Source organism: Hordeum vulgare, chromosome 4H, assembly GCF_904849725.1.
Source record: "Hordeum vulgare subsp. vulgare chromosome 4H, MorexV3_pseudomolecules_assembly, whole genome shotgun sequence".
NCBI lineage: Eukaryota > Viridiplantae > Streptophyta > Magnoliopsida > Poales > Poaceae > Hordeum > Hordeum vulgare.
The window spans coordinates 594,538,204-594,560,050 of NC_058521.1; the positions used below are offsets into that span (position 1 = coordinate 594,538,204).

The 21,847-nt window shown below is 44.8% G+C and overlaps 1 protein-coding gene across 3 annotated transcripts; it reads left to right on the plus strand.

The window, feature by feature from the left end:
• The first annotated feature begins 680 nt into the window (after positions 1 to 680).
• Positions 681 to 21,694, plus strand: LOC123449878 (MADS-box transcription factor 50-like). Of its 3 annotated transcripts, none has more exons than XM_045127236.1 (8): positions 681 to 910; positions 1,104 to 1,364; positions 20,262 to 20,340; positions 20,727 to 20,788; positions 20,874 to 20,973; positions 21,066 to 21,107; positions 21,210 to 21,251; positions 21,416 to 21,694. In XM_045127236.1, exons 2-8 carry the CDS (start codon positions 1,183 to 1,185, stop codon positions 21,545 to 21,547), a joined length of 639 nt encoding a protein of 212 aa, XP_044983171.1. In that variant the 5' UTR covers positions 681 to 910; positions 1,104 to 1,182; the 3' UTR covers positions 21,548 to 21,694. The 3 variants fall into 3 exon arrangements, with proteins under 3 accessions (XP_044983171.1, XP_044983170.1, XP_044983172.1); XM_045127235.1 differs by having other exon boundaries at positions 1,148 to 1,364; XM_045127237.1 differs by lacking the exon at positions 681 to 910 and adding an exon at positions 917 to 1,004 and having other exon boundaries at positions 1,148 to 1,364.
• The last annotated feature ends 153 nt before the right edge of the window (positions 21,695 to 21,847 follow it).

The following is a 21,847-nucleotide window of genomic DNA, read 5'->3' on the forward strand; positions in this document are numbered from 1 at the left end:
CACCATGTGATAGGCCCCCTTATGCCAGAGGCATTGGGGCGAAACTCAAAACAATGAATGCTACTACCATGCCATACTTTCTTTTCGCCTACACACGTATATAGTCCAAATGTCCATTTCTCAATCCTGATGCTAGATACTCATTTCTGATGTTGTCAAAACTTGGTGCGAAAAAAGGGGTTAATTAGTGCGACACAAGTCGTTGGTGCGGATCGGATCCTAGGTCCAGGTCATGGGACCACAACATACAATTACGCCTTATAAACATGATACCAATAGATAGATCGTGGGATGTGCACCACTAATAATTGAGTAAACGTTTTAGTACTAATTTGTGGCTGGATTTCTTGATTAAGTAAAAGGTGTAGTAGGAGTACGAACCATAACCTAAGTTCATTGAATCGGTGTCGAATTTATAGCACCGTACTGCAGGCAGAGGCCGTGAAGGGAACTGGTCCATCCACCCAGGAGCGAAAATATAATATTGCGTGTTCCAGGGTGGGTCACCGCAAAAGGAGCGACGGGCTGAGCCTGACCGGGACTTTATTTTTCCACTTCCCGGAAATGGACAGCCAGTGGGACGCGGGGGATAAACCCACTTTTCTCCCTAGGGAAATTTTTGCCGTTTGTTGCCCATCCCCGGATCTCCATAAAACGGCACCCCCACCCCCACTAGCAAGCGCGGAACATTTCCTTTTGCTCTGGCTGCCCCGGTCGCGCCGTGCCTCCCCATCGGCCACTGGTGACGGCGTGGCGGCAACGGCGTCAGGGACCGAAAAGGAAAGCCGAGGTGGAGGCGGAGGAGGAGGAGGGGCGAGGGTGGGTGGGAGAGGAGGGGCAGCAGCAGCCAGCTACGGCCGACCCCTACACCGCAGCGGCCTCACCGCGCCTCCATCCCTTGCCATTTTTGGTGAGTCCCCTCTTGCCGTCCTGGCCAGATCCCCTTCCTCCTCGCGTGGGTTTCCACTTTTCGCCCTGCACGCGCCGCCCCAATTGGGACAACAGTACCCACCTCTTACTCTACAATTTTATTTATTTATCCATCCATCCATCCATTCATCTCCCCTCTCCTCTCGCGGTTTTCGTTTGCGTTCGTTCCGCAGCTCGGCCGATCGGGGGAGGTTTTCTGAGTCTGGTTTGGTTCTAGGCTAGATTTGCGGCGGCACGGGAGGAGGAGGAAAAATGGTGCGGGGGAAGACGCAGATGAAGCGGATAGAGAATCCGACGAGCCGGCAGGTGACCTTCTCCAAGCGCCGCGGGGGGCTGCTGAAGAAGGCCTTCGAGCTCTCCGTCCTCTGCGACGCCGAGGTCGCCCTCGTCGTCTTCTCCCCCCGCGGCAGGCTCTACGAATTCGCCAGCTCCAGGTAACCCGATGATTAGGCGACTAGTTAATTCGCCTTGTCTTTGTTTACTAAGTAGTATTGCTGGTTGGGCCAGAATGCGCGTGGGAATCCCATTTTGTTTTAGTTTTAGTTTAGTGTGTCCCTGCGAGAAATCCCACGGATCTTCGCCTGTTCCCCGCGCCAACTCCTATACTCCAGTAGGAGTAGCAGGCGCAGGGAACTCTCGCCGGCCACTGCCCAATGGTGGCGCCGGAAGCCTCTGCTCCACTAGTCTCCTCCGCCCGTGATGCGCCGTTCCTGTCCATCCACTTCACTTGGCCGATGACTGGCTCCAAGTTTCCCCACTCCTCCATATCGCTGCCAGAATCTTGCCTCGGTTCCAGCGAGCACCAACATTTTTAAACTGATAAATATCTGCTCCGTGCGTCCTGCTATCGCTGCGAATTGGGGTAAGCTTTTAAGTGCCTCGGGACGGAAGGACGGTTAGTACATGTAGCCTACTCAGTGCCCTATTGGCCTATTTTTTTTATCAATATATGGACGTAGTACTAGCCAGTAGAAGAATTTGGGATGAAAGGAAGGCAAAAAATATACCCCTACTACCATTGGCCAGGCTAGAATTCGCTGGGACGCAATACATGCTTGTCCGGACATCGGTTTTCAGGCACTGTTTGGTATTGCTGCTAGAGCTAATTTGCTGCCCAGAAACGAAACCGGCGCATGTGATATGGTGTACTTGAACTGTCTAGAGAGTACTTTTGCTCATGCTTAGTTAGCTGTGGAACTAGCGAACCAGCATTTTTTTCTCCTTCTTCATCTGCTGTAGTTTAAACAATTTACACCATGGAGCAGAAGTTAAACAGAACATTTCCCCTCAAAATTAAATTAAATAAGAAACTGGAAGTCCACCAGTTAGGCAGTGGCCGCCCAGCCTGCCACCCGCGTTCAAGCCCTAGGCTTCGCAGGACGTGTGTCTGGTTGTTTCTTTTTAATAAAATGATTGGTCTCATTTTTTAAAGCAAACAAAACAAAACTCATCATTTAATTTACTAGGAATTGGAATTGTGAACAGATTCTTTTCCATTGCTCTCAAACAAGCCCCCAAACGTGTGTCATTTTGTATTAGAAGAATACCCCCAAAATGGCACAACAGCTTACAAGGGACTGATAATCTTGTTCGGATTTTGGTGCAACAAATACACAGTAATTGAAGTTTTGGGGCAGTGAACTTGTTATGAATATGTTCTTGCTTGAGATGTAAGGTGCTAGTGTGGGCTGCAGAAAAGAATTGTTTGAGATGTAAGGTGCTAGTGTGGGCTGCAGAAAAGAATTGTTTGAGATGTAAGGTGGTTGTATGCAGGAAGGAATAGCTTCCTGTCATAATAGCTAACTGAATCAACACTAAACTTGTCAGGCTTCCAAAACATGGTTTCTTATTAGATTATACAGCTTTCTTAGGGAAATAAACTTACAGTTTTTTTATTAGCAGATATTTTATGGTTTTGTCTGTAGGTAACAGCCATACCAAAATCGAGGCAAACAATCTCCATGATTGTAGGGCGTCCACTATTATATTCAGATAAGGCAGATCATGGTCGTAGGGTGACAATTGAAAACTAAATTAGTCATGGAGCAGATTTTGCAGTCCCTAACTGTAGGCCACAAAAGAACAAATTACGTGCTGATTTAGATAATAGATTTATTCTCTTCATTTCAAGAAGAATATGATCTCCGTTTTTGGGCATGTTCTGAATTTATATACTAACTTCCTTCCAGTGCTAATTGCATGCAATAACAAAAAAAATTCTTTAATTTTACGCATAGGAAATAGAAAGGTTTTCCCTTACCTCGTTGGATCATGCTGTTAGGAAATATACTAAACTTGTATTTGCTGGTATCCATAAGCCGATATTATATATACACACACACACACACACACACACACACATACACACACACAAGTGTGCTAAATATGCATGAAAGATGAAACCCTTATACAACGGGGGGATATTACACGACAAATATATACAACTCTAACACCCCCTCAAACTCTAGGTGGACCAACAATACTAGTTTGAAGAGATGGAAACCATGTTGTGCTCCAGTCTAGAACTTTGTGAAAAAAATCCACCAACTGTAACTTGGAAGGCAAATGCTGAAGAGCCATAACCTGATCCTCCACACCACACTGCACAAAAGAAGCATCAACACCAATAATGTGAGCTCATTCTTCACAGGGTCGGGCACATTGTCGATAGCACATGTACTGTAATGACTAACAAGAAGGGAGTAGTTGTATAAATAGAAACACCGAACTCCTGAAGTAACCATCATAACCAAGTCATGTCTGTCGTACCATCTGTATAGGCCTGAAATTGTAACAAACTAGAGAGGGGAAATAAAATATGGTGAGAGATCGGGCCATGAAGATATCGTAACATGGAGAAAGATGACTATAACGTGGAGAAACAAAGTGATTTAAAATATGGACAAGATAGAAGATGATGATAATGTATTGGAACAGACAAGGGGTCACCATTAGAAGCATAGAGGTGAATATTGAGCTCCATGGGATTCTCAACAATACACTATTAATAAGAGTAGGGCGAGCAAGAAGATCTTACATATACTTCTCTTAGAAAATAAAGAAGCCATTAAAGATAGAAGAAAACTGAAATGTAGAAGAAACCTTAGTTCCAAGGAAGTAGTGAAGAGGGCCAAGCTCAGACATAAGAAATCGCTCACTAAGAGGTGATTTCACAAAGGCAATGTACTTAGGGTTGCCACCAGTGATGATCATGTCATCAACATCTAGAACAAGAGTCCGACTATGAGCAGAAAGGTGGAGAAACGTCGCAATATCATGATCACTCGTCGAAAAACTAGTGACAGTCACCACATAGGCGAAGGGCTCAAACCAGGCATGAGGGAGTTGCTTAATTCCTCATCCAACTCAACATTAAGAAAAGCACTCTTACATCAACTAAGATACAAACCAATGGTGAACAACACCATAACAAGAAATGTGCGAACAATTGTTGTATGGGTCACAAGAGCAAAAGCATCACTGTAATCACGACCATACTCTTACTGAAAGTCATGAGCCACATGATAAGATTTGTAGCACTCGAGAGAACCCAGAGAGTCTTAACCTTGTAGATCCACTTACAAGCGTTAGGACATACATACGGAGAAAGAGAAACGAGATCCCATGTACCAGTGCGCTCAAGAGCAACAATCTCCCTGTGCCATTGTCATCTGCCATTCAGGATGAACAACATCACGATAAGAAGTCGGCTCAACAATAGCAGCGCTAGAAAAATCATAGGGGTCAATGGATAGGCGAGACCTATCACAAAGACCTAAGTTGGCTGAGAAGTAGATGCACATCACTAGACATCCACTACATGTGAATGACGAGTATAATAGTGAGGAAAAGAGTGAAGAATACGAGGAGTCATCAACGTACACTCATGTGATGGAGATGGAGAATCCACCAGAGATGAAGGTGCAGAATCATGGTATGAGATCCCATGTACCAGTGCGCTCAAGAGCAACAATCTCCATGTGCCATTGCCATCTGCGATTCAGGATGAACAACATCACGATATGAAGTCAACTCAACAATAGCAGCGCTAGAAAAATCATAGGGGTCAATGGATAGGCGAGGCCTATCACAAAGACCTAAGTTGGCTGAGAAGTAGATACACATCAGTAGACATACACTACATGTGAATGACGAGTACAATAGTGAGGAAAAGAGTGAAGAATACGAGGAGTCATCAATGTACACTCATGTGATGGAGATGGAGAATCCACCAGAGATGAAGGTACAGAATCATGTGACAAGAGAGTAGGGGAAACCCTAGGAGATGACGGTGTTGGATCTGCAAAGGTGGAATGGATTGGAGGGGTGGGATGGTGGGCCAAAGTGAGATGTGTTGGGAAAGTGGGAAAATATATCTTCCATTAAAAAGGTTGAGGAAGATGTACATGAGTGGATGGAACGAGGCTCATCAAAATTTATATCTCGAGAAATGCGCATTCAACGACCAACATGATACCAACTACTAGAAGGAGTTGGTAGTTAATACCACGGAAGCAGGGTGACTGATGGTAGTGATGGCAACGGAAGGAACACGTCTAACTCCCAAAGTTTCTGAGAGTCATGGCGGTGAGGGCCAACCCCAACCAGTGTATGTGATGATCCTGAACGGAAAAAGAATCAAGACTGATGTGATAACCAAAGTCACTAAGTTGACCAATAGAAACTAGGTTCAAGGTAACTCAAGGAACATGAGCAACATCAAGCACAAAAACAAGAAATTCTAAGAGTACCTCGACTAGCAACAGAAGGAGGATTACCATTAGCTGTGAGAATGTGAAAGTCTAAGAGAAGACAAGGTGGAAGAACTAGAAGACATATGGCATGATGTAGGTGGTGGTAGCTCAGTGCTAGAAGCATCAATCACGGAACCTGCAACACCCATCAAAGAAGAACTTGAAGCGGCAAGAAAACGCTTAAGTTTGACAATATCCTGCTTAGACAAGGTGATGTCTAAGAATGTCAAAGTAGAAGCACGAGCCCGTGCATGTGTCCCTTCTTCATGAAGCAATCACACTTGGGATGACCAATCCTTGTTGCAGCCATAATGAGTACTATTAAAAATATGCAACTTGCATTCCCATGAGGCCATATGCGAGTATATATACATGTGCAGCTATAGGATATGCAGAAAACCCCTTATATAACAGGATAAATAAAAAAGGCTACATGGTTATATAAATAGTACTCTAACACTCCCCTCTCATGGTGGATAAACAACACCGAGGTAGAAAGATAGAAGCCATGTTGTGCTCTAATCTGGGCCATTGTAAAGAAATCTGCCAACGGTAACTCGAAAGGCACATACTTAAGAGCAATAACCTGATCCTACACACAAGCGCGCACATCGATATGCTTGGTGAGCTCATGCTTCACAGGATCTCACGCAATGCTAATAACACATTTACTACCACACAATAGCAGAGTAGGTGTAGTGACAAAAACAACAAAGTCTCGAAGTAACCACGGTAATCCAGTCACCTCTCCCATCAAAAGAGCAATAACCCGATCCTACACACAAGCGTGCACACCAATATGCTTGGTGAGCTCATGCTTCACAGGATCTCGCAATGCTAATAACACATGTACTAACAGACAATAGCAGAGTAGTTGTAGTGACAAAAACAACAAAGTCTTGAAGTGACCACGGTAATCCAGTCACCTCTCCCGTCAAAAGAGCCATGGCTCGCAACTCAGCCTCTGCACTCACACGGTAAACTGCACTCTGTTTCTTCGTCTTTCAGGCAAAAAGTGAACGGCGATATGAGGGATTACTAGTCACGGTAGCATCCAAATAGGCCCAAAGTTGTATGGAATTGGAGCAAGGAAAGAAACAGACGGTGAGACATCGTGTCGCAAAGATATCGAAGACCACGAAGGAGGTGACTATAGTGAATCAAAGTGGGAGCAGACAACTCAGAATACGGAACGGATAAGATATACCCTGACGAGTTACAACTAGATAAACAAGACTCCCAACAAGATGACGACAACACATTGGATCAGACAAGGGGCCACCATTAGTATCACGGCGGTGAACATTGACCTCTCTCGAAGTCTCAACAATGTGCTCATCAGTAAGAGCGACATGAGCAAGAAGATCCTGGATATACTTTTCCTGGGAAATAAAAAAGGGATTATAGTTAGAAGAGACTTATGTCCCAAAAAAGTAGCAAAGACATCCAAGATCAGACATAAGAAACTTCTCACAAAGACGGGCCTTCACAAAGGCAATATACTCGGGGTCATCGCCAGTGATGATCATGTCATCAGCATAGAGAAGAAGAAGAAGAAAAGTCTGACCATGACCTGAAAGATGGACAAACAACGATGTACCATGAGCACTTGCTAAAAAACCAGCGGCACTCACCACAGGGGCAAAACACTCAAACCAAACACGAGGGGCTTGCTTAAGGCCATAGAGAGCGACGAAGACGACACACCATGCCAACAGGAACAGAATACCCAGGTGGGGGCTATATGTAAACCTAAGAAAGTCATTCTTAACATCAAGCTGAGACACAGACCAATGACGAACAAAGGCCACACCAAGAAGTGTGTGAGTGGCCAGATGGGCCACAAGAGCAAAATACTCATCGTAATCATGACCATGCTCCTGGTGAAATCCGCGAGCCACAAGATGAGCTTTGTAGCGCTCAAGAGAACCATCAGAGCGGGTCTAAACCATGTAGAACCACTTACAAGTGATTGAACGAACACCGAGAGGAAGGGAAACAAGGTCCCATGTGTCGGTGCGCTTAAGAGCAGCAAGCTCCTCTGCCATCACAAACTGCCATTCGGGGTGAAAACAGCTTGACGATAAGAAGTCGCTAAAGAACATTAGCACCAACGCTTGGAAAACCAAGGCGGTTAACATGTGGAACATCAAAAGTAGATTTCTCATCAGTAGATGTCTCATCAACGAGGACACAAGCCATAAGTAGGTTGAGAGGAGGAAGATGGTACATCAGAAGTAGATGTCTCATCAGTAGATGCATCCACAACACGTGGACGACGAGTATAATACAGAGAAAAATATGGAAGAATACATGGAGGAATCGTCGAGGTAGACTCAAGGAATGGAGAAGAAGAAGTCACCGGGGATGTAGGTGCAGAATCCTGTGACTATTGAGGTGAGGAAACCATAGGACGAAGACGCAAGCCATAACTAGGTTGAGAGGAGGAAAATGGCACATCAGAAGTAGATGTCCCATCAGTAGATGCATCCACAACACATGGAGGATGAGTATAATACTGAGAAAAGGATGGAAAAATACGAGGAAGAATCACCGAGGTAGACTTAGGGGATGGAGACAAAGAAGTCACAAGGGATGTAGGTGCAGAATCTTGTGGCATGCAACGTGAGGAAACCATAGGAGATGGTGGCATTGGACCTACAATAGTGGAAGAAGCAAGGGCAATGACGTGTATTGATAAGGGCTCTACGAGAGTGATAGGTGTGTCAGGAAAAGCAAGGAAAGAAATATACTCCACTAAAAGGTCAAGGAAGATGGACACGGGTAGAAGGGACAAGACTCATTAAAAGTCGCACCCCGTGGAATACGCATCCGACGAGTGATCGAATCCCAACAACGATGACCCTTATGCTCATCACTATAGCCTAAGAAGACACACTCAATAGACCGAGCTGGCAATTTGGTGCATCACAAGGGGCTAGAATAACATATCAAACATAACTAAACAAACAAAGCGTCGAGTAATCAAGAGAACGATCAAAGAGATGCACAAAAGGAACACCACCCTGCAGAGCAGTGGACGATTGAAGGTTGATGAGATAGGTGGAAATGTAGACAGCCTCAGCGCAAAAGTAAGCCGGAAGAGAGGCGGCAATCATCATGTCACGCCCAAGATGCGACCCTATCCTCAATTTGGCACGAAGGCCTCGTCAGGGATAGAAGCGCATCTCGTCGTGTCGCAAGAATGGATATCGTTACAAGTACATGTACTGAAAAGAAGAGATATATATATAGAGTTGGCTTACACTCGCCACAAGTAACCTCAGAGTCACATCAGTACATTACATAATCATCAAGAGTAAGAGCAGGGTCCGACTACGGACGAAAACAAACGGCAAAAGAAGAACGACGTCCATCCTTGCTATCCCAGGCTGCCGGCCTGGAGCCCATCCTAGATCGATGAAGAAGAAGAAGAAGAAGAAGCAACTCCAAATGAACAATCAACGCGCTCGCCTCAAGTAACCTTTACCTGTACCTGCAACTGGTGTTGTAGTAATCTGTGAGCCACAGGGGACTCAGCAATCTCATTTCCAAAGGTATCAAGACTAGCAAAGCTTGATGGGTGAGGTATGGTTAAGTGGTGAGGTTGCAGCAGCGGCTAAGCATATATTTGGTGGCTAACTTACGAGTACAGGAAATAAGGTGGGGAAGATCTACGCATAACGGACGTGAACTACTGATGATCAAATGAATGATCCTGAACACCTATCTACGTCAGACATAACCCCACCGTGTCCTCGATCGGAGAAGGAACTCACGAAAGAGACAGTCACGGTTACGCACACAGTTGGCAAGTTTTAATTAAATTAACTTCAAGTTATCTAGAACCAGTGTTAAACAAAGTTTCCACGTTGCCACATAACCGCGGGCACGGCTTTCCGAAAGATTTAACCCTGCAGGGGTGCTCCAACTAGTCCATCACAAATTACCACAAGCCGCATGGAAATCCTCAATCACGAAGCTCGCGATCTCGTCGGATTCCCTAGTGGAAAACCTCAACTCTGAGATTACCCAAAGCATCACCGGAATCCCGATGCACAAGATAACTCGTCAAAGGTAAAACTAATCCAGCAAGGCCACCCGACGTGTCGACGATCCCGATAGGAGTCGCGTACCTCGTTCTCAGGACACGTCGGATGAGCTAGACGTCGGGATCGCTAAACCTCCGGGTGACCAGAGGGGCGCCGGACATCGCTCAGGTGGGACCAACACTCATGAGGAGCACTGGCCCGGGGGTTGATTAAATTAGTCCGCGGGTACCGGCGGGTCCCTATGCATTATTATTAGGTTATTAGGCAAATATAGTACCAAAGTTGGGCCTTGCCAAACCAGCTTTAATCTAAAACGAATTATCAAGGGGGTCCCCATAACAACCCCGATCGTGTTAGGAGCGCTCAATTATGGAACATAACACCGGTAGCCGGTAACTAAAGGGGGCAAAGGTGGAACAAAACACCAGGCTAGAAAGGCCGAGCCTTCCACCTTTTACCAAGTATATAGGTCCATTAAATTAAATAGCATTAAAATGGTGATATAACAAGGAACCCATGTTTCACATGGAAGCAACTACACCTGCAACTAGCAATGCTAACAACATGGTTAAGCAAGCAGTAACATGGCCAATCAGTGGTTTGCTAGGTTGAACAGGTTGAAGGTTTCATGGCATTGTTGAGAGGCTGAATTTAACAGGTGGTAGGCAACGAGACATAAACGATAGAAGCGACAAACTAGCATGGCAATGATAGTAATGGTATCTGGGGAAATGATCATCTTGCCTGAGATCCCGCTTGAAAGAAGAACAACTCGGTGAAGCAGACGGACCAACGTGGACGAACGGGTCCTCACATTCCGACACGCTTGCGGAACTCTATCGAGATGGAGGGAAACAGAAACAAGCATCAACACACGATATTCACCACACGATGCACAACACAAATGATGCATGAGCTACTGAATACATGCAAGTCACGGCATGACAAATCACACAAACAAACACTACACATTAAGTGAAGTTTAATATGCACGAGTTGCATATTGACGAAACTCCACGTTAATTATTTAGTTCACTCCCGGTTATCTACACGGCAATAATAATGTTGTCAAACATGCAAGAGGTGAAGCGGAAATTAAGCTACCTATCTAGGCATTTTAAATGAGGTCGGAAATGACATATAGCACCTCCGAAACGACCTCACATGTTAATTTATAATTCTGTCCAGATCTGAATTAACACCTTTAATTGGTTGTTAAGCAGCAAAACAAATAGGTTCACGTGGTTCTACGCGTCAAGGCAAGCAACCTACACGTAAAGAACATCTCCAACGCAGCTACGGATCAAAAGATACAAGCACCGCAAGATATGATGGCATGAATGCAAAATGTGTGCAACGGCGGCTACGGGCACCTCAACACAAACAACCAGCAAGAGGAAATGAAACTACACAAGATTCTAAGCAAGTTTCAAGTAGGGCACGATCAAAACGGAGCTATGGTTCGAAAACTACGAGCAAAACAAGAAAACACTACAATCTGCCAAAAACAGCCACATAGCAACTTCTACGCCCCACAACTACGGCTACACAACTCCGATGAGCTCGAGCAAGGCATGGCACGGAAGAGGGCAAAAAGCACTACTACAAACATCTAACAACAACTAGCGTGGAAGCAAGGAGCACTAGGAAAAGAAGACACAAAATGGCATCCCACACACTATTTCAGACTTAGTGAAAATAACACCTCCTGAAAGTGCAGTTTTCAGCCTGAAGCAATATTTACAGCAGCAAAACCTATAGCTACAGGTCTCCAAATGGCATGAAACTTTACAGCATGCTAGACAAACATAAGGGGTACAACTAACTCCATTGGACCAACCCCAAAAGAGCTACAGATCACAAGATGTAAGCAAAACAAGACAGCAACAAAATATAACAGATTCCAGACTTAGAAATATTTCAGCTCCTCTGAAACAGCACTATTCAAGCAACTTGAGGGCAGTCAAACAACACCTAAACATGCATTTCTATTGCAACTAAAAATACCAGGGGCTAATCAAAACATCCGAGATCAACTCTCTAGTTGACAACTAATTCAAACGAGGCACGGAATAAATCCTACGAATTAAACAAAAGGGCATCACGGCAAAATATCACGCGAACTAACTTGCTCAAAAGCTAAAACTAATTGCACAGAAACATATAAAATATGTGGGGTTTGCAAAACAAAATATTGCCACACAATAATGCGGGAGAAATAAACCTAGACACGAAAAATAATCTAACGGGCAATCCCTACACGCAAAAATACACTTGACCGCACTAAAATACATGCAAAAATACCCCCTAAACCATAGGCATTTATCTCATGGCATTCGAGTAATTCAAACACGCGAGGAATATAAATGCAGGCACCTACTTATGGAGACAGCACGTAAATCCACGCGTTAGGCACTCTAAACGGCGTCAAATAAATATGCAAGTTTCAAAATCATATTCTTCATGAAATTCTACACCAAAACGATATAAAGATCACCTCGATCCGACTAACGGAACAAAAGTTACGGGCGTTTAAAATAATTAGCTAAACCTGAAAATAACTAAACCGAAAAAGGAAAAATAAAACTAAATGTCTATCGGGCCGAATCCGGTGGGCGCTGGACAACTAAATCTCGCATGAGCGGCAAATAACGGGGACACTGGACCTCACCTTGGGCCAACGGGCTAGGAGAGGAGGCGGCCTGGAGGAGGCTTGGGCCGGCCTGGAGCGGCGAACTAGGCCGCCTCGGGCTGCTGGGGAAGCTGGGCCGGCGCGGGGCCCACGGGGCGCTGGAGCGGCCGAGGCCCAGGCGGGAGGAGCTGCGCGCTCGGGCGGCTCCCACGCGCGGGGTCAACGCCGGCGAGGCAGGGCTCCAGATCGGCGCCTCCGGTGGCCGGCGCGGGCGCAAGGGAGCCTCGATCCGGCCAGTCCTTGCCGGATCTGGCGCGGGAGGCTGCGGCACGCCGGCGACAGGCCATGGCGGCGCGGCTCACCTTTGCGCAGCGAAGTGGAGGCGTCTAGGGCGGCGCTGCTGTCCGGGGCGGGGAAGGCAGCCGGCTGCTCCGGCGAGGCACTCCGGTGGCGGCGGCAGGAGGGGGCCTCGTCGGCCAAGGCGTCCAGCGGGAGGTGCTCGCGAGCAGGAAGGGGCGGGGCTGGCTGCTGCCTCGGGGTCGGGCTGCCATGGACGGGAGCTCGCGGGGCGGCGGCGCTGGATCCGGGCCAGGTGCGGGCCTGCTGCGGGCCTCGCGGGCCGACGGCGGCCGCGGGACAGAGAGAGTGGGGTGGCGCGGCTAGGGTTAGGTTTAGGTGGGGCGCGGATTCCGAGGAGAGATGAGAGGGGGCTGTCTAATTAATGGCATGGGTGGGGTATTTATAGAGAAAAGGGGGCTCGGTTAACCGGAATCGCGATCCGGATCCAACCGCGGGGTCGGATTCGGACGATTCCGAACGCGGGACGTGCTACGTGGCCGTGTAGAGGTATTTACCGGAGACGAGAGGGGGAGCGGGCGGCGCGGCACGAATTTATAAACACCGACAGACGTCCGACGGTAGACCGAATACGGTGCCGCTACGGACGACCGTTCGGGTACCAGACGGTCTCCGATCGCGACGAAATTCGACAGGCGGCCTAGCTCTATCTATTCGCGACCGCGTGCCAAGTTTCACCTTGATCAGAAAGAGTTTTACACGCACTTTAAAACAGGGTTTCGACGGTGCCGCGGGCGCGTGTGTGTGCGGTCGGACTCAGAACGGACAACGGCGCGAACCGGCAACTAATAACGGATGCAAGTTTTGAAAACGGGCGGCAACGGGGTGCCGATGCAATGCTGATGATGCGCATGATGCGATGATGACGCGACAAATTAAATAAATCACATGATGAAAACGGAAAGAGAGGGGAATCTTCTGGAACGCGGCACCGGGCTGTCACACATCATCTCACAAGCCGTCTCAAGAAGGTGACGATGCTTGCGTTCAGCCATGTCATTCTGAGCATGAGCACCAGGACAAGAACTCTGAGCAAGAGTACCCTTCTCAGCAAGAACCCCACACAACATCTTGGAGATATACTCTCCAGCAAAGTTATACATGGAGAATAATGGTGCATTTATTTATATATATTGATAATATTATTTCAATTTCTCCCATATAGATAGATGCATTCATGTGATTTCTTCTTAGGCTTCTCGTCATGGTGAACCTTTAATACACGTAGGCACTATCCCATTTTGACTAGACCCCGCACTCACACCAACTCTCTTATGTGTTTGTCTTTTCCTCATCAATTTGAAAGGATTAATCTGAGTTGTTGATATGCATTTGGCTCACACAACTCACTTCAAGACATGTTTCCCACTTACCACATTAAGAGCCATGGATTGGCACTACATTTCTGTGGCACGACATCGACGTGCCTTGTGTCGTGCCTTCTTCGTGATGGGCCTCCATGGTATACCAATTTGAGATTGGTTTCGTTTTAAGGTGCTTTTTGCATCCCACCTACCTTGTAAATGGTGACTACAAGGATGTTTGTTTTGTCTCACATGGGGTGGACGCAACACGGAGGACTATGGCCACTGTGTTCTTGTCTGGAGGTTGAGCCCCCTCTGATGGTGTTGTCTAATGGGCCAGGGCCATTTTAGGGCCCAATTCTGTTGGCGATTTAAACAGTAAGTTGCCCTCATTTGTTGGGGCACCCAGTTCTCCCATAACTAGAAGCCCAAGAATTGGGGGTGGCTTATTTCTTAAGCTGGGAGGGATGGCTTATTTTTTAAGCTACCAAAAGAACTGACCCTATTATTCACTAGGTGTTGTGGTGGCCTACACCGGGTGCCGCTGACCATTGAAACTGGCGGTGGTGCAATGGTGCGAGGGCTTGGGACATCTGATGCCGCGGCGTTAGCACTAGGAGATGATCTGCGTGGATGGCTCTCCGACGAACCTAATGGTGGCAGTGTTGGCTCTTCTCCTTGGTCGTGTGGATTACTAGGGGAACAACAATGGGTTTTTCAGGCGAGGTCATCGCTGCCGATGGCGGCTGAACCATGATTTGGATTTGGAGGCTCGGATCATAGTGGGCCTGGTGGCAATGGGTCCTTCGACGAGGCACGAGGAAGTATCGAATGAAATCTTTGTGCTCCCACAACTCCTGTAGGTGTCACGGCCCTCCTCGGGGTGCTGTTGTGGGTTTTATCGTCCGGGCTCCACGCAAAAAACCCAGTTTGTTTTCATGAACATGGCGACGGTGGAGCATTGCATTGTTATACTTCTCGGGGCTTGCTTCCCTCCTCGCATTTACACGTGAATTTATTGTCAGCTCTCCTAATTCTTTCTGCTCGAAAACAACATTGGCGCTCCTCAGTTTGAAGCGAGAGGGCAGAGGGCTCTCTTTGGTAGCAACATCATGGGGACACGAGGATAAAGTAGGATGAATCCTTATGTATTATTGACGTTGTTTTTCTTGTTTTGTCTTTAATTAGTAGGATTTTCTCATCACCTTGTATCGATGGGCCGTGTGGCTTTATTTATAAAATAGAGTGAAAGGCTCTTTCAGGCTATTATATGTTTACTACTCTCTCTCTCTCTCGCTCTCTCCCTCACTCTTGCTCTCTCTCTGACACACATACACACACACATTCTTCCTGACCATGCATTATTGGGTAAGTGAGTCCACAAGAGAATTATATCTAATGAATATTATCTAACAACTGCATTTCAATATTTCATACAACAAAATATAGTCATAAATTTAATTAGTTCCTACAACAATATATAGTCGTACAACACAAATAGTTCATACAAGATAGTAAGTATAGTCATAAAACTAGATTATTTGTACAACGATATATAGTCATACGACACAATAGTTCATATAAAGTAGTAAATAAGAAAGTAGGTGTCACACATATTTTGGAAATTGTATACATGATTAGAAACATTATTCTATATATTATGCCATAGGTGCTACTAGATGATCTTGAAACTAAGAGTGAGGTGCTTGTCCCTAACTTCATAACGAGAATAGTTAAATACATAGCTTTCATGGCATCCATACCCACCTGCAAATATAATGGTATGCATGACCATACAAATTGTAGTGATTTGTGAGGGTTTTTCTTCGTGCCAACTTGGGCTAGTTCACAATAAAAGCAAAATGATCTTGTAACTCTTTTTCCCATCCTTCCTAGCTCTAGTCAAAAAAGCTTTGACAAACCTATAAGACTATTCTAGTACTCTATGCAATCAAGATAAATTCATCCTGGAATCTACTTGTACTCCATAAGTTAGCATTATAAATGCTATTGTAACTTTATGCAACGGAGATAATCCAAGACATCATACTAAACCTGCAGAAAAAAAGAAAACTGGTCATAGCTAAGAGGGTCGACAAAAAGAACGGACAAAATCATAAATTTATAAATTGCAAACCTATAGCAAAATATTGTCACACCATAGGTAGAAGCATTGAAGAAATTGGTACTAAATTTCTTGACTTCTGTGTCACAATGAATTACTTGTTGCCATGACAAAACAATGTTGGCGTTGAGCATTCCTATGACAAAACTATGTTGGTGTTGAGCATTCCTAAGCTCATATTGTTTGTCTGTCTTGTGGAAGTTGCGAACCAGCTGGTCATTGTTTCGATTGTGGGATCACGATCACACACTCCTCATATTTCGATGACTCATTTCTATAAATATGATACATATAGTGCATTAAAGTAATTTTTTATTAACATGAACCACCCTCAACTTTATCTCACATCTGTTAAGCTTGATGCACTAGCCAACACAACCAAAAGTCCGAACTCATGAAAAGGGTTAGGCAATCCACATATACACTTCTACACTCTCTCTCACGTGTGACTTCCCGCGTCACACGTGAATAGAATAAGATGTATGGTTCAAGAGGCCTATACGTGGTCAAAGGGAGCAGCAACAAATTTTTGATGAATTGCAAAATCCATGACTTGAACTCAAGACTTTGGTCTTTGATAACATGTTAAACTTCATGCACTAGCTAACGCAACCAAAAGTCCAAACTGATGAAAAGGACTAGGCAATTCACATATACACTTCAACAACATCAACCACTTTCAAATTTCACTTGGTCACCCATTGTACAACATGTCCCATCTCACCTGAAAATGGACCACCTGCACCGCCTTTCTCTCTCACAACCATCATCGCCCTAGCTCAACATCTCTCTCTCGCTTAAAATTACTTGCTACCCCTTAATCATTTTCTCTTACCACCATGGTCCATTTTTTCCTTATATTATTGCTAATAAAATCGCTCTAGTTCCATCCAATGACTATCTTCACTGTCGCACCACTCCAATCTCATCCCAGCCTCATCTTCTATCCTACACCATACCCCAAATCTAGTGACGAACCCGCTACCTCATCCTTGGCCTTGCATCGTTGGGCTTAGCTTATTGAGGGAGGCAACTTTTTTGCCAATGCTATCACCACCCTCCATTTGCCCCTCCCACTCCTTTATCTCTCTGCAAGGAGATCTAGATGCGATGTTGAAAAAGAGCATGACTTTTCCATTTTAGAACCTATTTGGGTGTGGCTTGTTTTGTTTGATTATTGAGAAGTTAATGAAATGAATTGGGAGAGTTATATCCACCTTCCAAACTCTGAATCAAAAGAGGGGAGGTGAATCAACTACAAAGTGGATTAACTCGATCTTTATACCGTCTCCAAGTGACAACTAACCGTAATCCAATGAGCAACTCATCATTCCCCTCTAAATCACATCCAAAGGCACTTGGGGGTTGTGTCAGAGCATCTCCACCGTCCATTTGCTCCTTAAAGGAGGAACAAGGAGGAAAAATTAAGATGGGAGGTTTACATACACGTTGTGCATGACCATATGGTCGGGGCCACACCGTCCTCTCCTCACACACCGTCTTCTCCTCTTTGCTAGGTCGCCTTCTCGTGACGTTCCACCTTTTGATGATCCATCTTCTATTGATGAGTTTTCTTCCTTGACCGCTTCACCATCCATTGGCGCTGATGCACAACCACCTCTTGCCCTTGGTCTCCACGCCTGCTTGCTTTTGGTTGTCGATTGCTACGTTTTTTCTGGCGCCGCTCTTCTCGAGCCGACTTCTTATTGTGATGTAGTTCATCCCGAATTGAAGCATGTTATGGTAGAGGAGATTCCTGACTGAATTCACTTGAATGTGGGATCTTTTTCCCTTCCTTCTCGTGTTCCTCCCAGTACCGTGAGCAGGTCTACAAGGTTAAGTATTGCTCTCGTGGTTCTCTTGAGCTCTACAAGGCTCATTTTATGACTCGTGGTTTTCAACTGGTTCATGTTGTGACTACAATGAGACATTTGGTCATGTGATTCACATGACCACTCCTTTTTCACCCTTTTTGTTGGGGCTTATGTTTGCCTCTAGTCTATCTCTCAACTTGATGTCAATCTTTCTTAACGTTGAGTTGCGTGAGTAGGTATGCATGCATCCACCACCTAGGTATTTCTTGATGGTATGGTGTGATGTCTTTGTCGCTCTATATATGGCCTTAAGCAAGTTCCTCGTGCCTGGTTTTAGCGCTTCTTCTTAGCGGTCACTTCTACTGGTTTTGGAAAGAGTGATCATGATCTTCCGCACTTTTCCACCTTTCATCTTGTGGTTGGGATCTTGATCATCATTGGTGATGACTCTGAGTATATTACCTTTGTGAACGCATGTTTATGTATCAATGATTTTCTTGGTCGTAATGCTCTTCCTAATGAGTGTGCTATTGAGATTGCGTGGAGTTGAATGTTCACCTACATGCTTATGATGGTGAGCATTTGTTTGATCCGACATGCCATCATCATATTATTGGAAGTCTTGTCTATCTTGTTGTCACCTCATCCAGATATCTCATCATGCACCACTCCCTCTCTCTCTCTCTCATGGAAATACAACTTGCATACTCCTACCAGTTTCATCACACCATGATGTTGGACACTTGTGCAATGCCTCTCATTATATAAGAAGCACCATTACAAGAGAAAAATGCATTGGAGCTTACTAATGATTTCCACCTTGTCAGATTCCCCCCTCAATATTGGATTAACATGTCCACCTTCTTTGATTCACCCGCCAACATCCCCGTTCTACAAGCGGTTTTGTGCATATTTGCCACACTTGTATGCTTATATATACTGCATTCGTCCCATGGAAATACAATTTGCATACTCCTACTAGTTTCATCACACCATGATGTTGCACACTTTTCATTACAACAGAAAATTGCATTAGAACTTACTAACTATTTGCACCTTATCAGAACCCTCAATATTTCTGTTAGTCTAACAGTGCAAGGAGTAATGTGACTATGATAGAAAAGTTGTGAGCGGCCTGAATGAGACAAAAAAAGTTAAGGGAGCTAAATGAAAAAGCAGTGATAGTTTAGAGTTTAAGGGCAATTTCTCCTACTACAGCTATGCATTGGAAAGAAACCTAAAGATTCAAGCGTAAAATTCTTGCAAAACCAATGCTCGTACTGTGTCCACAAAATTTAGCAACACTAAATTTAAATTTTAACTTTTTAAACCTACAACATAAATTTTATTGTAAGCATTATGATCAAATCACAACTATGTTGTATATTTTTCTTGTTTTCTTACAAGGACATGGTATTACCATATCAAAATTTTCCTCTTTTTGTAGGATTAAAGTTTAATTTTGGCTTTTAAAATCATATACTAGATTTTATTGTAAGAATTATGACCAAACCATAACAATGTCAAATATTTTTGTGTTTTCTTGCAAGGACATAATTATGTGGCAGTTTTGTTGTTTTGAAAGAACATGTGACCTTAAAACTCTGGTGAATTTTCTGCAATTCAAACTGAATTGTATAGGCCGTTATTGTTTTCTGAATTTATACACTTGCAAAATTTATCACGGATGGACAAAACCATCTATTGTTGATGCTTGGCTAAATGTGTATCACTACTTGATAGAAGTGTTGATCCTACAGGAATGACTCTACTATGTATAATGGGATAAGTGAATTATTCTAGAATTGACAACTGACTAGCCCTAAAATATATCCTTGCAATGAAGACCATCGGTTGTTACCACCTTTTCTCAGCTTGTCCAACCACTGGACTGGCCTACCCGGTAGTTGGACAGGTACACGTTGACTGCTGGATAATCAAATCAATCAGGGGTGTTTGTTTTCAGGGACTTTTTGGTGTAGGGACTAAAAAACTCCCTTTTAGTCCCATGTGAAACAAACAGGAGTAAATAGTTGATGTTCAACTCTGTTTTCCATAATTATTGTATTGTATTTCTATCTAGATCATCACAGCAAGATAGATAAGGTGAAAACCCCACATCAGTCGTGGAACGGTTTCACTAATGCTTTACTTTATTTATATTTATGACATCAATGCAGGGAAACACAACATCATTTGTTATGTTGGTATTACATATTTAATGCCTTGTGCTTGTCTAAATTAACTGTTATTATTATATTGTATATATTTTACATTTTGAATTCCAACTCAGCATGAAGAACACGATTGAACGATATAAGACAGTCACAAAGGATAATATCAACAGACAGACGGTACAGCAAGATATAGAGGTACATAGTTCTGCTTTTTGTGCTTACTTCACATTTGGTTACATAATTTCAATTTGGAGATACTTATGTAGTTAAACGGTGAGATATGGTGTATTCACCGAGAGATTAAGCTAGTCAGCAACTCAGCACTAAGAGGCCTATGTTTTCAGTGCTGGGTTAGGTTTGCAGCCATTTCCCAGCGGATGATACTGCTACTGTAATGTTAAAGCACCACTGTTCAATTAGTATAACTGACATTTAAAGAAGATGATACGATAATACATTTCAGCAGTTATTTCATGGTAGACATACATATTACTACATGGTAGTACAACTTACTTCAGGATTATGCTTGTGAACATTTATTAGGCCACCAATCTGAAAAAGCTACTTGGTCTCAACTGCAGAAAATAAAAGCTGATGCCGAGGGCTTGTCAAAGAAGCTTGATACCCTTGAAGCTTGCAAAAGGTAACCACTTTGGCTTTCCAAGAGACTGCTATGCGTGTAACTAGCGAAAACTGAGTTGTCACCATCTGGTGTCGCTGAGACGCAGGAAACTTTTGGGTCAAAATTTGGAAGAATGCTCTATTGAAGAACTGCAAAGCTTGGAGGTCAAAATTGACAAAAGCCTCCTAGGCATCAGGGCAATGAAGGTTAGCACAGTATGAAGGAGCAATAATAATCTATCTGTGCAACATAAGCTTACGCAACCATGTAATGCTGCTTAATTCATCTTGCATGCCAGACTCGGCGGTTTGAAGAGCAGCTCTCTGCGTTGAGGCTCAAGGTAACCTCGCTACCCCATGGAACCTGAAACAAGAGGGAATGTGTATAGACAGAGTTTCTCACAAGGCGCTGTTGATTTGTCACATGGACATGGATGGAGCAGGAGACGAAGTTGCGGCAGGACAATGAAGATCTGTATATCCAGGTAAAGATGGATGGACAGCGAAACTGCTGCCTGGTGGCCAAACCTACCATTACTCTAAACGCGTACCTCATGTGATATCCTATTCCTATGTGCATCCCAGGCAGAGATCATACGTCCTATCCATGATGCAGCCTCTGATCTGCTTCCTTGGCTACCTTGTGCAGTGCCAGAAGGAGCAGCACCTTGAGTTGGAGGCGCCCCCTGCTCCGGTGACCATGGCGGAGCAGGGCCAGGACGACGCGGTTGAAGTGGAGACGGACCTATTTCTTGGACTGCCCGGCACCGGCCGCCCCTGAGATGGAGTCTCCAGGCTTTGGAGGAAAATGCCCAGAATAAGCTGGCCATGGAGTTGCAAGCAGCAGCAAGCAATCGATGCGGACGGCGTATATAGATATAAACCCTGTGGAGCCGAAACCTTGAGAGTACATACATGAGTTAGTTGATGTCGTCGTTTCCCCGGGTCCTTCCTGGCCGTGGTGTGCCGATGTCTTGATGAGATGAGAGGAACGGAACGATCCTCTGGAGAAGAAGGTGGCGGAGAGGGGCGAAAGGGATATTTATGGTGCCACGCAGGCGCGAGCATGAGCATGAGCATG